At 40.4% G+C, this 18,678-nt stretch overlaps 1 protein-coding gene across 1 annotated transcript in view; it reads right to left on the minus strand.

Annotated features, from left to right (window-relative positions):
- LOC117212796 (protein jagged-1) overlaps nt 1-18,678 on the minus strand; it is a 56,244-nt gene that overhangs the window by 23,417 nt on the left and 14,149 nt on the right. Inside the window, exon 2 of the mRNA XM_033457835.1 lies at nt 8,505-8,804. Coding sequence (XP_033313726.1) covers nt 8,505-8,804 — 300 coding nt within the window. The remainder of the gene's footprint in view (nt 1-8,504; nt 8,805-18,678) is intronic.

Here is an 18,678-nt window from a genome sequence, read left to right on the forward strand (position 1 = left end):
TTCTATCGTATATTTATACAAGTATCACAATGTTCCACTTTTACGCAGATTATTAAACCCTGTAACACGATGCAGCACAAAATATCGGAACGTTCCATAATTCACAGAAGCCAGCGAAAAAATTCTTAATATCCTATCGCCATAATTCTTGCGGCCATAAAATGGTCCCACTAAACATTCGTATTACAATCTCCTCTGAACACACCCGGGAATAATGGCCATATTTCAAGCAGGAACGATAGCGCATTCTTCATTCAAAAATTACCTCTAAAATTCGCCGACGTACAATACGTACACACATTCCCCTTCCCTAACTTTACACACAGTCACAAGTTGATATCGGTGTACGTGCACGCGAGGTCGCGGCGAAGAATCGAGGCCTGTACAGGGAACAGAAAACGTGGTTCGGGAGACACGACGGCAGCGACTCGTACACGGGCTAACTAGCGATGGAAGAAGACGAAGAGGACGAAGAGGAACGATTCTGCTGGTGCGGATAAAAGAAAAGGAGGAGACGATCGAGGAGATTGGTATGCGGTCCGCGCAGCGGGTTCACACACGACCTAAAGGCGGCCCAAAGCCAGTCTAAAGGCTGAGCAAGCGGAGACGAGGAGAAGAAGAAGACGAAGGAGTCGTAGAAGGGGGTAGAGGACAAGCTCGCGAGGCATTGCCCAAACCGGGGCGACAGTTTCTTCCTCCCCTCTTTTCCTTCATTTGCATACTCGCGATGCGGTACACCTGTGTGTTTCGTTGGCTGCGTGTCCGTCTCTGGCCGCGTACACCTGACCAATAAGTTCCACGGTGAGCGTAAATCTACGTTGTAAACGTGAATACTCGGCTGGCTCCCCTGCCGCGTCAACGAGGGCAGTTTTGTTGGCCCGGGATTAATCGATGACTTTCGCCTTTCTCTCAGAGAAATAATTAATAATGTCGATCCGTTCTGCACTTGCGGCGAATTATGGAGATTCCTCGTGGAATTAACGAGTCACGGGGAGCAATATAGATTGAATTCACACGTGTGGGAACGCGGAAACGCGCAGAATCCCTGAGACATCGAGCGATATAGAAGCCTCGGGGACTTTATTTCTATGTACGTGCGTAAGTAGGTATATAAGTTCACGTCCTGGGAACAGGATCGTGCGGATGCGTGGACAAATCGATGGTTATATTACTTCGTTGAGCGTTTAATCGATGTCCCCGGTAAATGGCGTGTCGTTAATTCATGGAAAAGGAATGATAGCAAAACCTAGAGACCGGATGGTCGCTCGACAAAATTTGTACGCTAATTGTGGGACGTTTTATAGTTCTCGAATTATAGTTCATTAGCGAGACATCCGCGAGGTGCGTCGTGGAATTTGAAAAAAGACTCGATGGAAGTTTTTCATTCGTGTTGAACGTAAATCTCTCGTGTTGGCCGACGACCAACAGGCAGCCTGATTGCGATCCCCGCGGGCGACCGAGAGCCGGCGGAACGATTTTGGAGCCGTTCGGTCGATTAACGACCGGTTCGCGTACACTTCTTGACAAATCGATCCTGCTTCCGTATCTGCGCCGCTGCGTGATTTATACGCGCTTAGAATCGGCCGCAGTCCCCAACGAAAATATAAATGACACGCCACGAATATCTCTATTGGTAGATCCACCGTCTACCTACGAAGGGTGATTTCGTTTACATTTGTAAAATGAATATCAACGTGGCCGATGAACAATGGTTTAGATCGCGAGATGTTGTTCCCATTTGAAGCGTCGCTTCTCAAGAACCACACACATTTCGTTTCAGATTAAGCAGCTTAACAGTTAAAGTAAAGTATGTAAGCAAAAGCTACAAACGAAATTAACAAAATCAAGAGACCAGTACAGATAGCATCGCCGAGAGCGTTATGATCGTAGAATGTTAAATTAAAACATTATCTCCAGGAAGATCAAAATACATCAAGAACCACGTCAGACCGTGTCCGAAAACATAACTGCGATAGAAAATTTATATTACCAGACTCACTTAGAAATACGATTCAAAACGATTGACGTGGTATAAACTGGTAATTCTAGACGAAACTCTGTTCACAGTTAATTCTCGAAACGAGGCCACGTTCCTCGACGAAACGATACAGCCGGATGGAATGTGATATCAACAAAGATGAACGAGAGATTCGATGGAGGGTCAGGAAACGAGTCTGGGCCCGAAAAGTATGCAGAGAGGCCATAGAGGAATCGTTGGAGGACGCAAAGAATACACCTGTTGGATTCTGACTCACGACGATGATCCCCTGCGGGGATTCGAGGCGTGCCTTCACGGGCTTGACTCCTTCATTTTCGTTCTCCCGCGGTTTTTATCCGTCGTTCGTGCGGCGAACACCGTTTAGACGACTATCGTTTATCATTACACGGGTTATTATCGAAGCTATAATTATCGGAATTTATCACGCGCCACAGAGAAAGGAGGGTAAAGCGTTTTCGTCTCTATTTCTCACTGGATTTCGACCGAGAGCGATTTTCACCTCTGTCTGGCCGATCTCTAAGCCGAGCCGAGGTCGTTTAATACGCCGATGCTAATTATGCCAGCGACATTACCTGGGAAATTTAACGCCTACGGATTATTTGTGCTCTAGGCGGGACGAGAAACAGTGCTGCGTTTGGTCTCTGGCTACTCCAGTTACGTCGATCAAACGGTTTTAGCCATTAGGCTTCCAGCCACGGCGAACCGTAACGACGAACTTTATTAAAGCGTGAGAAAGTCCCCTCCCGGAGGTGATTAAAGCCGCTCGACTAATCTACTTACGCGACGCCGCGGTTTGGAACTCAATAGCGACCCGGCTAAATTGAATGATGCCGTTTGACGCGTGACACGGCCGCTTAAACGTCGCATCGATCATCCGACGTCCTTCGGCCACACCAACTTCAAGAATGAATCGGTCATTTTCTTCCTTATATTCTTTGTGATTATGTGACATGTGTGTGGACAGAATCGATGAGAAGCTTGAAGGGAATCGGACTTTTAACGAGTGGATTGTAAATGAATTTTTGATTCTGGTGATAATTGGTTATTTATAATTATTTTCGTACGATAGTTCAATAAGGTGCAATTTTATCATCTAGTAAGATTATTAGATATTGTGGTTAAGGTTATATAATGTCAATGAAAACTTACGATTTTATTTTAAATTACTAGACTAAATTAACAATTTGTAAAAGTAACGAATCGATGAGTTACTATCCTCCGCTAATAAAAACGTTAAAACAAAATCTCATATATTATTAGCTCATTCTATATTTAGGTTATCCGAAACTTTTCGTTAACTATGCATGATTTATGATTCAGTCAATTACGAGTCAATCTCGACGCTGCCAGTAGTTTCCAACAACAAAGTAAGAATATTACTCATCAAATTTTACGCGTGTATTTCGATGTTATTACGAACTCTACCTTATAGCTTACACTTAGTCATCGACGAATCGAGTTTCCGATTAGTATATTAAAAATTACTATTTTGAGATACGTCAATATCGACATATGATTGATTTATTGAGTCGCAATCAAAATCATGCAAAAATCTTTCTCTATGACGTGCGTATCATTAAACTCGCACGAGAAATAAGAAACAATAATCCAACTATAAACGTTTTATACAAAATAGATTCAATTGGTTACTATAACAATTGCATTGCTTACCAATTTTATTAAATTCTACGGATACTATCTTTCATGAGTATTTCATAGATACAATGAAAAAATGTTTCTCGACAATTATTTGGAAGTATTCAAATACTTACGAACGTATATACTTGGTACTATACGATATAGTATACCAGTTGCCTATATTCCTCAACCAACAACGTCCAATTGAATCATCCAGCAGTTTTCAATCTCGCCACCCTCGAGCGAGCGAACACGCCGAGCGGGCGACTCGCTAATTCAGCCAACATAATGCCCGGTGAGTTCCACGTGGGCCCAGCGACTGTGACGTCACATCATTGATAGAGGCGCCCACATTGGATGCTTAGAAGTCGTGGATATTGTGTCAAGAATAGATACGCCAACGGGTTTGCTTATTTGCGATTCGTTGTCCGTGTATGGAAAATGAAAATGAAAATCGATGAAAGTTTGCGATTCAACGGACGAGAGAAAATGATCATTGTGGGAAAGAGCGAAGGCTTTGGATGAAAATAGCAGGAAAGCGATAGAGACTTTCCATGAGGCAGAGTAGACAAAGATGCCTCGAGGAACACGACGACAAAGATAACGCGTCTATATAACGTAGAACGAGATGAAAAAGGATAGAAACACGTGGCTGGAGAAAGGAAAGATGCGAAACGTGGTGTTTGCTCAGAAGACACACACAGACGTCAGGATTGTGCAAAAGCTCGGCTAACTCTCATCTCGCTGATCGTTTCCTGTGCCATTATGCTACCGCTGAAAAGGCGGCTGGTACTCCCTTCTTATGTATGCCTCTTTACGCCGCTATTGAAATCGCAAACGGAGAAAGTCGAAGGACGATTACTCGCCGTGCCAGATGTATACATATATGCCTGTTTGTTTCTTTCTTTGGTCGTAACCGGTATCGAGTGGCGTGCTTATTAACTGAAAGACTATGGTCTTAAGCGTGGTTTCGACCGAGCGAAGTGCACGCGGTATTCCAGAGAGGAAGATTATCCGAGGGTCTACGGTCGATTTCACCGGTCTCGAAATGTTTTATCGGATGGCGGTGGTTGGGAAAATTTGTATGTATTGGATAGTCTATGGATTCATACATGCGGATGGAGCTTCTAGGAAAATAGGGTTCCTTTGGGAAAATTAGGATCTCTCAAATTATCCGTCAAATGCAAATTCAATGTTCCAATTTCTAGTAAGAATAATAATCTACTGCGTGGTCGTAACAATTAATACCTATGCCTCTGTTCGACGAGATGATTTGCCATTCTCATAAAATGAATTTTAACAATACGTAGCTGTAGTTCTACTCTGTAATGGGCACTTTAACCAAGTGTATTAAATGTAAAAGTATATTAAATTATTTAGTCGTAATTTCATGTGACTAGAAAAATGTGATATTATGAGGATGAAATTGAGAGCCTGGTAAGTGTAGAACGCTTCATTGGGAAATAGGCATACGTGCAACCATATGTTGCAGAATAATACAGTTTGCCAACAATTTAAAAATATCTTTCACGATTTTCATTTTAATTTATAAATTTCGAAATATCTAATTGTAAAATGAGTTCATCTAATTATTCTTCAGTTGAGCAAAAAACCACCCCATACAATAGCCAGGTTCTTCGGTGAAAAGAAACAAAGAATCGTCGTGTGTAACGAACAAATTTCTTCCCGTATGGTACTTGGTGCGAAGCAACAAGGTTTCAAGGCGGAAAGAAAGGAGATCGTCGTTTCAAGGCGTTCCTCTTCGAGCTAAAATCGCGCGAAATCTCATTTAGAGGCGGCGCCTGTGGCTCTATTAAACGGCGGCCTCTTGTTCTCATTCTCGAAATCGTTGAAAGGCAAACGAGTGAACCTCTGCCGGGCGGGCCGGCAATTTCGCAACAATACAGAGGGCTCCGGTCGCTCCATTGGAAAAGGACTTCTACGGGAGCATTGTATCGCGACGTCGATCGCAAATTTCTAGCCCCGATTCCTTTGTCGATGCGGGGCGCGCGAGAGCTATCGAATCCAAAGGATTTCCGGTCTGTTGCTCCTCTATCGACGAGTCGTTACGTAGAATTCCAGTTCGGTTCCAGTTGCTTGGCAACGTCTCCTCGTGTTCCTCTACCTCACCTTCTTCTTTCTTTTTGGCTGACCTCTAACTGTGGAATTCTTTTTCAAATCGTCCATTTTCTTTGCTAACAGTCTCGTTTTCTTTGGAGCGACAAATGACTATTAGTGGAGATTTTTGAAGTAAGAGGCTTAGAGAAGCGTAGGGAGAAGCTCTTGGCGAACACTGGAATAGTGTAAAACAAGGGCAGCCATAAACTAGAGAAAACAATATCATATGAACAATATAATATCAACGATACAATAACTTCCTATAATTTTTTCAAGTTGTTCATTTTCTTTGGCAATATGTTCGTTACCTTTAGAACGACAAGTGATTATCAATGGAATCCTATCAAGATTTTCAAAGTAAGAAATTTGTAAAGTTCCGGAGAGAAACTGCGGGGAGGAGTTGAAGAACGCTAGAACGATGTAAATTTCTCATTAATGATAAATCTCGTGCTAAGAAAGACAGACAAAGTAGTAGAGAAAGGTGGTCTCTGAATTATTTTCCTTAATAATACGTTACTCTTTTCTAACATTACAAATAATTATCGACGGGTACGAGTACGGGAACTACAGGAGCAAGAATTTCCTAAGATTAAACACAGAAGCTCTTGGAGAACCTCAGAGTGGTACATAATAAATCCTCAACTAAAAGAGACAGCTACTAATTGGAGAAAACGTCTTCAGTTTACGAATTCATGCGATTCACCAAACTTCTTTCATAATACCATACGAACTAGAAGCCGCTTTCCAATTATTACAAACTCCTCGAGGTACACTTGACTCGAGATGCCTAGCAATATATCTTCGCGTAATGAAAAAGCAGTCGTCGAATCTTTAAACCCAAACAGCAGCAGTAGTTCCAATGAACGATTGCCAACATCCCACCCACGTGATGTGTCACCAGGCCCGGTCAGGCGGCTGTCGAGCGTAATTACGTCGAGACGAACGGCCGATTTCGACGAGTGGTACCGAAGAGATCCTCTGAAGATTCTCAAGAGCAACCATGACGACGTGTTTCCGCGCGCAAGAGGTATACACATCGGCTGAACGTATACGTCAAGGGCTCTCCACTGGAACCTAACGGACCAAATCGAGGCACAGCTCTCCTTTTGTACTATGCCTGTGTGCGCGCATTAAAACTCGCGAGGTACGCGTTCGCACGCAGACAGGCAGACACGGTCAGTAGTGGATTATTTGAAGAGCACTAGCATGTTTGTATATTTCATAACTCGCTCGTGAGGCTCTAAGAAGACCCATGCCGGGGCCCGTTTCTTCCGAGGGCGACAAAGGGTGGGACCGATGCGTTCCCTCTTTCCTCGTTCCGTTCCCACTCGAGAGGAGGGCATAAACAGAGTCCCTTAAATTGCTTCCTTTCCGTGAAGGATCTTTTCTCTCCCCCATTCTCCCGTTCCACTCGCTTTTTCCTTCGTTTTTCTTTACCACGAGCGACTAGGTTCACGGGTGTGTACGTTTCTTTGAGCATTTAGCGCTCCCCGAGCTAATTCAATTATGGGGGGCCATGGGCGCGCAATAAAAAAATATATGGAAAGTAAATATACGTGCAAGCCGCCCCGCTGTTTTTTTTTTCGAGGGTAAGCGTTAAGCACGGAAAACCGTGCAGCGTTATGTGCATATATGTAGGTGTGCGATATCGTGGTCAGGAATTTAGAAAATATCATAGATCTCGTACTATGTTCGGGTTCGTTGGTTTGGTTTCCTGGTATTATAGCAACTATGAAATCATTTTTGCGGAGCGCGTCTTGAAAAACTGCTAAGATTGACTTTCGTTACGGTAATTGAATATTGAGTATATGGATATTATCTTTCCTGATTGAAGCCATATTGAAATATTGACTGCATTTAACGATCTCTTAGGAATTCCCACCTCGACTGAATTCTTTGAAGTCTCACCATGACCAGCGGACAAAGATCTCTATATCCCTATGACAGAATCGCTCGCTACCAAGCGATTACTTGAAATTTTCAATTAAAGTTGTTACTTACAATTAGCGTTAAAATTCTCAACTCATGTTTATGAATAGTCGTACAGTGTATGATATTTAATTAGCTCACGAATGGCACGTACTTTAAGGATTCTTACTTTTGACAGGTTAATCCTGTTCGAACGTTTCACACTTTCGAATACGGTCGTCTTTTTGCCTGAGAAAATATCATTATGCTGTTTATGATAATTCGAGGCTGGAATGAGAGAAACGCGTGTTTGTTTAAGACGTAATGGAGGATAAATATTTTCTTCTGTCAAGGTTCGTGAAACTGCGTGATTCATTTGAAAATTATTTTTTCTGGACATCATTATTTTTAGTATCGAACATGCTATATATTTGCAGAAATTTATTCCCTTCTTCAACGAAAATTTATTTTTCTTTATAGTTGCAATTTGTCTGAATTTATAAAACTAATAAAATGAGACAACTGTTCATAACCTGTGGTGCGCGAATCTCCGGAGGCTACGAAGTTCTCGCAAGTTGTTATTGTATTATTCGAATAAAAAATATTTAGTATGTCTATTTGCTTATCAATAATGAATCTTTTTTTCCCAAAAAAGTTGTTCAGCAGTTGATGCGTGTTTTAATTACTTAATTATTAGTGGTTAAATGATTATTTAATTATTTAACATACTTGGCACACTAAGGATTTAAGTCTTTGGTGTCCGCGATAACAAGAAATTATTTAAATGGGGTTCGTGGTAAACAAAAGGTTAAGAATCACTGAAATAAAACATTTTACTCACCGTCCATCGGAAGGTGAAATGAAGTTGTAGGGTGACAGGTTCGCTTAGGGTGAAGGTGTTCTGGCCGAGGGCGTGACTAGATACGTTGCCAAAGCTGCAGGAGCCGATGGCGGTGACATTGGACTGATATTCCTTCAAGCAGAGCCAGAAGGCTGTCGAGCACGGTGTCGTGCACGGTGGTAATTCTCCCTTTCCTCCGCCATCACCTCCTCCGCCGCAACACCTACCGTCCACCAGGGTGCCCCTGTTGTTCGTTAGCGAGAGGATCTGTACCTCGAAGAATCCGCTCGCGTTCGTAGCCTATGACAATCGACAGAAGTATATTTATAATACTGTTCATAAACTTCGATCATACTATCGAAGAATTAATCTTTTATACGAGTTTATCAGTTAGAAAAATTGTACGATATGAAAATAAATTTTTTTTCGAATATTTATTCTATATTATTGCATTTTGGAGGAAAATATTGAATATCATATAATGAAACATAAGTAATGGATATTAAATATACATAATAGAATTCATCCGAACTTGTCTGGGGGAACAGCTTATATAACAGGAGTTCACATAATAGGAGCTCACCAATTCTCCTCGCTACCTATTATATTTCGTTCACATAACAGTTCACGTTCAGACAAGTGAATTCAATCAACAAAAGTGCAGTTAATCGGGAATTAATTAAAATTTTGTTCCAATAAGTGAACTTGAGATAAATGGAGTTCTACTGTGTTATATTTGTTGGAATTATTTCTGAAAAGAATAGGAAAGCGTTAAATATTATAGTTATATTATAATTAATATTATAGTTATCTTTTGTAACTTCTTTCTTGCGGTATTAAATTACCAGGTTATCATTGAAGGAAGATGTTATTGCAATTTAAAATATTATATTTTTAAAATTAACATCTGTGAGTCTATCATTTATTGATACAATACATTGAATAGATCATCGAAAAAGAGTCCAGTTAAGTTGCGGCAATTTATATTTTGATCCGTGCACATATCACTTTTACATCTGACATTTGGATACCCCTAATGGCGCATTAAACTCTATCAGTGCGTTTACATTAGCGACGAAGCTGTCGCTGTTTTTCCGTTCAATATGAAGGCGAATTTATCGGGCTCGTTACGCGGAGAAAACGGTCCGCATTAAACACAGCACGATTTCATTCGGCTCTTTCTAATGGGCATAATAAAACAGCGGGATTTTCCAGCTCGGGTCCCGCGAAAACGGAAGTCTCCGCGGCCTTAGGAGGCGAAAGGCCCCTCGAGTATCTATTACGAACGCTTCGCCAACTTCGAACCGATTCGCTGGAAAAAGTCGAACTATTTCGAAACTATATTCGTGCTCTGGCAATTTTTCGATGCTCCCTGTTCACCTTTCCATTCTGACATTATTTGTTTTTGTACTTCATCCCCATGTTTCGTGTGATACCACGTGATTCGGTGCAAAAGAATGTTTATCCAAAAATATCCTATAGTTTAATACTGTAAAAATTCCTTACGATAGGATAATACAACATAGTTCTATAAGATTTGAACACGATATAATTTCTCGATTCTTCCTTTCATCTTTCACGTTAATATCACAATTTTGTATTTTGCTTTCAAGCTTTCAGTCGTCAGAAATTAGGTGGTAATACGAATTCCTAATAAATACAGTTTCCTAAAAATCTCCGATTAAACTCGTAACTAGCTCCAGGAATATTGATGCTTCTTCACGCTACTTCCTGTAGTTGCAAAATATTCCAAAATATTTCCCTTGCTTGTTATTCTCGACGATAGCAGAAAACTGAAATTTCATAATTTAGCTCTGCAAGAAATTCATTTGCCTAGAAAGGTTCTTCAATCCGACTCTCAACTTTCAAGAGATTTAACTCCGATACCTTCTATAAATTGGCAGTCCAGGTTAGTCTACACGAAAGTCCATCTACTTTCCCATTCACGGTCAAAATTGCGCGGGGGATCTCGCAACCGCGCCGATGCCGCAACCCGTGGTGAATTTACATCGGCCTCTCGCTTTTGCCCACGTACGATTAACAATAAAAGCGGCACGAAATCGTCTCGTTTCAACGGCGGAGAGTCTTCCTTTCGTTGCAGTTACGAAACGCTCTCTATGTATGCTTCGCCTATACCTATCGGTTTCTAATGCATCGAGCGAGCACGTGTATTCGACGCACTCATACACTAAACGTATATATTATATGTGTATTTAAGCACGTATTGATATACGTATGTGCCTAGACGTGGATACGTGGATATACAGGGTGTACCAGATTTTGACAGTCAACCTTCGTCAGTATATTCCAGAAGTATAACCGAATAATAAATATCGTATAAACTCAGATCATTAAAAAACTTTATTAGAAAGTTAGAATAAAAATATGAAATACGAAGAGAATTTCTCGAATTTTATGCCAGATAGATATTAATATTCGTGTGTACGATGAATTAATACAAGGAGAGATTGGTCCATTGAGACGGTGCAAGATCAAAATGATCTTCGCAGAGCAATAAATTCGATATTCTTATCGTTCTAAATTCGTGGTAACAGTAAAGACAGGGAGATTGTCTGGTCAAAATAAGACGAAAATCAAGAGTAACGAAGTTGCAGGCAAATTCACGTATACTCGACAAGACTCGATTTCCTCGAGAACGTAGTTTTCAAAGCAATTTTCTTATTTTCCACTTCTGCCTTATTTTCAACCATAGGATTTCTCCAACTTCGCTCGTACCGCTAATTTAAAACCACGATGTATTTTCGTTTATCGTTTGAAATAACGAAGACACCCTGTACGTATAAGTGCATCGAGCGAACGAGCATACACGGACGAGCCCTGGGGGCCTATGTAATTATCGTAAGAGTAAGATCGAAGGTAGAAAGCGCAGAGGATCGTCTGCTGGCCTTTCCACGACGCGCTTCCTACTATGTTATATAACGTCGTCTCGCGAGTGACATTTTCGCTCTTGCTAGAGCCAAGCTTCTGTGGTTTCGTGCGAACAACGTGGAACAGTAAGAAGGGTAGAGGCTGGCAACTTCGCCAGGATGAATCCCGCGGAAATTGAAGAGTAAATCACGGATAATGTCCGGCTGTGGCGCACGGGAAATGGAGGAGCCATCAAGTGAACGTTCGCGCAAGGGACACAATGCAGTGTTCCTTCCTCGAACGAGGAATCTTCGTTAAAACGAAACGTGTCCTCGCATTATCGTTACCGCGAATAGGCAGTTTGTTCAATGATGAATCTTCGGTTGGAATTTCTGTGATCGTTTCGAACATATTGCAGAAGCCAGTGAGGAATGTGTAGATATATGCACTCGGTGTCTGCTTGTTTGATAATCTTCTCTTAACTCTTTGTACGTTTGATTTATACCAAGTAGCACGATCTTGTGAAACAAGTTCAATTTTTAGATCTGTCGATGATCATTAGAATCTTGAGGAAAGATAAAGTAGAAGTTATATTTGATGCCTGTTAAATTCTTTTTTGTACGTTGCGTAGGGCAACACGGACAATTCTGTCCGATATTTGGATTAACTGATGATCCCATTGTCAGAATTATGAGAATAAAGCAAAGATCAAAAGTGTATAATATTACGACGGAAGTGATAATAATGTGTCAGTAAAAAGACAAGTACAATGAGAAATTCTGTTTGATATTTGGATCGCCTGATGCAAAAAACTACTGTTCGACAAATATACATAGGATACTGCACATAAATTTCATAATATTTGTCAAATTAGACTCTCGTATTTATTATACTCCATAATCCAGAGTTATACAATAGACGTTTCACTTACCAAGCAGTTTGCTCAACCTACCTATAAACTTAAACTTTCCTGCCAGATAATAATCTACATCGAAGTTCGTCGAGTTATCAAGTTCAACATCAAGATCTTCAAACTAAACTCTCTCTCTCTCTCGCTCTCTCTCTCTCTCTCTCTCGAATCTTCCTATTAACAATCATATTTTTTTCTATACATATTTTCCCACATACACAACCAGCTTGCACAATACTGGTACACCCTGTACGCGATTCTGAAAAGATCTAACCGAGCTAAACGTCGATAATACGCAGCCTGCCGGCAATATCCGTTAACGGCGACGAGAGTCTTTCTCCTCGAGGGGAATATATCAATCGAGCGTGCAAACGGCGAGTATGTCGTGGCCGTAAAACGAGCAGCGTGCGTTTGCTCGAGCGGTTGGTCTCGGTTGGTACCGCGGGCGATCGTCGTCGTCGCGTTTACGACGCCTGGACCTTCACTTGGTCCAAGAAGCGGTGTGTTTCCGCCCTGTTCCGCGGCTGTGTTTGACCAGTCCGGCAGTGTAACGACCGTTCCTCTTCTCTGTCGTTTTATTAGCCGTGTATACTTATTCTGGAGGCACTCGCCTCTGGAGTAACCCGTTGCCTCCGAAAGCAGCTGAAAACCGTGAACGACTGTGACCAGGGTACAAGGGGGATTGCGTTTGCGTGGCCAAAGTTTGCACAGTCCGCTCACGTGCCGACGTGAAATTGCTCGGAGCCGCGGAGATGGCTTTCAGGCCGCCGACACGGAAGAACATGGCCTTCTTCAAAACTGGCATCGGCCAGTACGTTCGATGATACGTATACGGATGAGTATCGTCGTGGATACGAGGCTGGAATTCTTAACAGCCGATCGCTGTGCCACGACGCTACTCTTTCTCACGCGGCCGAACCGGTGAACTATGCGCGCCAACGCGTGATCTGATTCTCTTATGTCGGATTAATTGGGACGATTAGACGTCCCGTAAGAAATTTGTGGCTTCTTTTAGAACTTGCTCTTGTATTTCAGCACGCGTTTGACTGTGTTCCTAGTTGTATATAATTAGTCGTGTTTAAGCTAGGTCGTCGAGGAGTCATAAGATATTTCATTGTTGGAATTCTTCGAAACGAACTTCTATCCGTATCGACGAAAGTTTAAACTTCAGATTGTATATATTAATATACTTAATCTGACGCTGAAGTTTCTCGGATTTTTTGGAAGTTTAAAATAACCTTTCGTTTAACACAAATAAATTCGTCGTAAATAAAACGTGTTCAACAATGCGCGATCGATTAAGCCTACGCTTATCAACGTCAAACAGCATCAGACGAATATCAACAGTCAAACAGTATTACGACCTTAAGGAGAATTTTTGTTAAAATCGAGAATTCTCAAGACTGCAAAGAAATGTTTAAAATCTCTGTACGGAAAGATTTACTGTAGTTTAAGGATCTTTATGACTGGAATTTATGCAAAGAATATAGCCTGGCATAAAAACGACATTTGTGTCTCTGGATGATGCTCGAGCATCGTGAAGAGGCTCGATCCGTTGTTTTCCCACAAGGTCGGGCTCCACCCAGGGATAATTGAAGTCTCTCAGAGCTGTCGAGAGGTGTAATAAAGGTGGACACCTCGTATTAACGTCCACTTCCCATCGTGCTCCGCGCCTCTCGGCCACAGAACAATCACTTTGCCCGTGGTGCTCGCTTTCACGGTTATTAGGTCAATTGTGCGAAAGCTCATCTTTCACCGGGTACCTCCTTCGTGAAGTCGATTGTTCTTTCGGTAACATTGTTTCCTCCCGACCGTGTTCTGTAATCCTATTCTTCGAATCTTGTACGCGTAACTCCGCCTGACGATCAATTTTTACTTTCGATGCAGATGAGCGTGATATTTTCTTGTATATTTTCGTAGTATTATAAAATTGTTTTACGTACCAAATACATATAGGTATCACAAAATGTATGTTTTATTATAAAACATAAAGTAACGCAAGTATCGTTGCGATAAAATAACGCTTATGGTCAGACAAGTGACAACAGTGTAAGCGTAAGTATAAGAAAAAGGATTCGGAATTTAAGAGTAGATATTCAAATAGAGAAAAAATCCTAATAAATAAGGGTTAATAAAAATTAATATTTTCAACGTTATAGAAAACATTTCGCTTCCAATCACGTGTCAATTTTCATCCATCGCGAGCACTCAATAAATCGTCATAAATACACGCGAATCTGAGTATGTTCACTTGTATGCATTCCCCTCCATTTAATTCTATTCTGTGCGTTCTCTACATAATGTACATATTAGTAAAACAAAGTTCGCTATGGTATATCGAGTGTTATTGGATTCGAATTGCTTATGAAATATTTGCTAATACGATAAAACATTCTGATAATGTACTCCTTCCCATAATACGCATGTCACAATGAAAGATATGTTCACTCAATTCTATTGATCGTTCCTGGTAACGTTTCGCAGTTATGAAAGATTAATCCGCTTAGGAGGACGTTTAGTAACTGTCAAGCCGTTTGTCGGAAGTCCAGCGAAGTCATACAGCGGTCGATGCAATGAGCCAAGTCTTGTCTACGATTTTTCGCGTCCGATTCGTGCGAATACATGCACGATCATGGCAGTAGTACCGTAATATAAACAGGCATTAACGCAGCAACCGGTTAAATGCGTAAGAAAACGATGCACAGAGCCGACGCTGCATCAGTCATTAAAGTGTCAACTACCTCCAGCTGCTACTTAAAACCTTCCACTTCGTCAGGGCATCGTCTGTCTTTCGAATGACTGAAATTACCGCGCTTTTTCGAAGTTCCCTCCGCGAGTTACTCTTTCTTGTTACATTGTCAGACAGGTTATTGCTATGGTCTCCTAAAAGACTTTCTAGATGAAGATGTATCTAAGATGACCTCTATTTGAAAGGCTTATGGCTTTGGAATTGGAGTTCAATGAATCTTTAGTAAAATTGGAAAAAGTTAGAAATTTGTAATGTCTATCAAAACCTAACAGTAAATATACTATCATGTACTGGTACTAATACACATATACTAGTCAAATTGTACTGTAATTTTTACTATAAGATATTTGAATAATATATATATATAAATATTATAAATATTATATATATGAATTCTTAATTTGTAAAACTATATTCTTTATTATTTTACGATGCTTCTTTTAACTATCACGTAATTTATATTCCAATAAGGATTAAATTAAACAAATCCTGTAGATCTTTAGTGTGTACTATAAAGCAATCAATTCTGAATTTATAAGATTATACACTTCATTATTTTACATTTCACGCTTTCTTTACCTACCACGTAGTTTATAACATAACAAAGAAATGTAAAGTCTTACAAAACTCTAACGCAATAAAATTCATTCTGACAGTGTAAGTTTGAAGGTTCGTTACGTTACACGCCATTCCCTTAGCCCATATCGTATCGTAACAATATTATAAAAATATTTATCCAAGATATGATCCACGCAATGATCACCATTACATTCTTCATGTTTTTTAAGTAAAATTTCTCAAAGAGATTAAAAATTCGAGCAACGGAGCTTATACTTTGTCCAATGCTGAAAACATCGTTATATCGATGGACCACCAAGGATCTGCGTAAAAAAGCGATCGGTCGCTGACACGGGGAAACAAAGGAGCGGCGTTTTGTCACCAGATTGATTTCTGGACACCTGGTACACGAGAGTAGAGGGTTTTACGCGCGTTTTAGGGCTCCTTTCTGAGAGCATTACCGTGGCCGTCGACGCGTATACACCTCTGCTCGTGACTTGTTACGAGTTTGCCGGGCCTCTCGACGTGCACGACGAGGATGAGTCGTTTCTCTCTACCGTCCGTGTGCCGATTCGCAGGAGAATAGCCTTTCCTTTCCGCATAGCCAAGGTGCAGCGAGCCATACCTCGCTTCGGCTCTTAGTCTTCTGCGCGTCGAACATCGCGGGAGTTAATACGAATAACTCATTCGACCGAAAAAACGGCCGCGGAACGCATACTGAGAAACGATCCTACCGTATCCTTACCGGCGGTTCTCATGGAATTTTCTACGCCTGTCCTGAAGGATGTCGACGGAAGTCGATACTGTTTCCGAGCTTCTTTCCTTTGATCCCATATCCACTTTTCTTGTGTCCACTAATAAATTTTAATAATAATTTATTTGATTTTGACGAAACGCGAGCCGATTATAATTTTTTCAACCGCTTCCTCATCTGATCTAACTCGTTCTTCCATACTTTATTCGTATCCTTAACTTGTATTAGATTGTCCAAAATGTTTCTTTCGTTTTATAAGGAAATAATAGATGCACAATGTTTTTTGTTTTATATTAGTTTATTGAATTATGCACGAACATAATAATAGAAATAGAACGAAATGGATCATACCTAATTCAATAAAATAATATAAAACAGAAATTGTTGTTCATCTATTATCACCTTATGAAACGAAAGAAACTTTTCGGACAACCTAATACTTTTATCTTGATTTGTTGTTCAGTTCGAAAAATTAGATATTAAATAGTCAGCTGTCGGTAATGTTTGGATAATTGGATTTAAGTTGGGATTAATCAGAGTGGATATACGAATTCACAGTCTCTTTTCATCCTCCTTTATATGCTAATGCATTCAAGTGAAAAGACATTGATTGATAGGAAGAGCGACATTTTCTTAATTAAACATGGCTTTCACTCACATTCTGTGTTTAATGTTCCATATTTAACATTTAATCTCTAGCTATCTGGGCTACAGGTGGTTTCGACATAGTCTCGAGGAAACATCTTAAAAATTTCCAATGCTCGATGTAATTTGCAATACAAAGAAAGTTCGAACGCACACCTCTCATTTAGATCTTGAATTATTTTTATAAGATCAGCGAATGGTAAACCAGCCTGATCAATCTTTCCTATGAAAATGTAATCAAAACGATTCGATGCTAACAAAATCACCAAACATCCTACCAATCCAAAGATACTATCAGAAATATTCCAGTTTTATATCGGAAAGAATTAATTTAGCAATTATCCTAACTCTTAACTATCTGGTGATTGATCGAAGAAGTAGCAAAGAGGCTAGAATAATCTATTCCATGGACTTCGGGACGATATTAAATGGCTGTGTTCTTCCTAGAAATAATTGAGCACTCGAGTTGGAACAAGAAAGAGGTCGAAGAGGAGGATCGTCGAACGAAACAGGTTGTAAGTGACTCATGGGAATGGATTATCGATAAAACCGTATTCCTCTTTCGCCGTTGGTGGAGTGCTCCTCAATCAGACGCCTTAATAACAGCATGACTCTCGAAAACGCGGCGATCATCGTCGATAATCGAGAGTAAATGGTGCACGGGGACGTTCGTTTAAGCGGGTTAATTGTTATCAGCGATCTCATTAGCGCGTATAAAGTTGGGGGCGGGGTAACGTTTATACGGAATACGTATAATTATGTAAATGCCTAATTAGAACTGGATGCAATTATGTAAAAGCAAGTGTGTGTTTAATATCTTAATTGAAAAGCAGCTAACCGGCCAAGCTCGTTATGGGGATGGATCAATGAAAGTATCATTATCCTCGTTCGTGCATGCTAATTAGCGAGTTCCAGTTTCGTTTCTGATACTTTAAGATTAGATGTACGTACATAGAAGTATACAAATCAAGCGGCGACGGTGAGTAAATCTGCGCTTTGGAAATCCAGGAAATCCGAGAACGAGGAAATGAAGGCCGGACGTGATTGAAGCGGAGGAAATTACGTATTCGAACCCGGAAGTTTCAGTTCAAAAACTATGCCTCTTTCATTTATTTAACTTATTTTTGGAATACTTGTGAGAATAAAATTCGCTTGACTAAAGTTATCTGATTCGAGAAACTTGAAATCAATAATGTGAACTTGTTATTTTACTGGTCTTGATATATTCTTCCAGTTTGAAGTTGAACATTTCTCAACTATTTACTGATTTGGAAGAAACGACGAATGCTATCTAACGAAATGATAATTCCACTTTTGTACTTGTAAACCCTTGAACCAGTCTGAGTTTGGTTTTTTATGTGTTTTATGGATATCCTCAAATACTTCTTCTTTTCCTTTCCTTCTTCCAACTGATTTATATTTACAAGTTGACGCTTGTCTTCTGCTTGTTTCGAACAAGTCATTAAAAAGACATTTTTTGAAGAAGTCAGATGCAACATGTTTAACATGATGACTTCCAGTGAGCTGGGTATTATTTACCCCTTTACGAATTATCATGTATTTCAATGTTGTTTTTATACCAAAGAGCAAAAAGAGTTTGCATCGTTCTAAGATGTTTCACGTACAACTCCACCAAGAATTCATACACACCAATTAGAATTCTTATCTCGTTCAAACTCGAGATATCCTT

Source organism: Bombus bifarius, unplaced genomic scaffold (genome assembly GCF_011952205.1).
Source record: "Bombus bifarius isolate JDL3187 unplaced genomic scaffold, Bbif_JDL3187 scf7180000008379, whole genome shotgun sequence".
Lineage (NCBI taxonomy): Eukaryota > Metazoa > Arthropoda > Insecta > Hymenoptera > Apidae > Bombus > Bombus bifarius.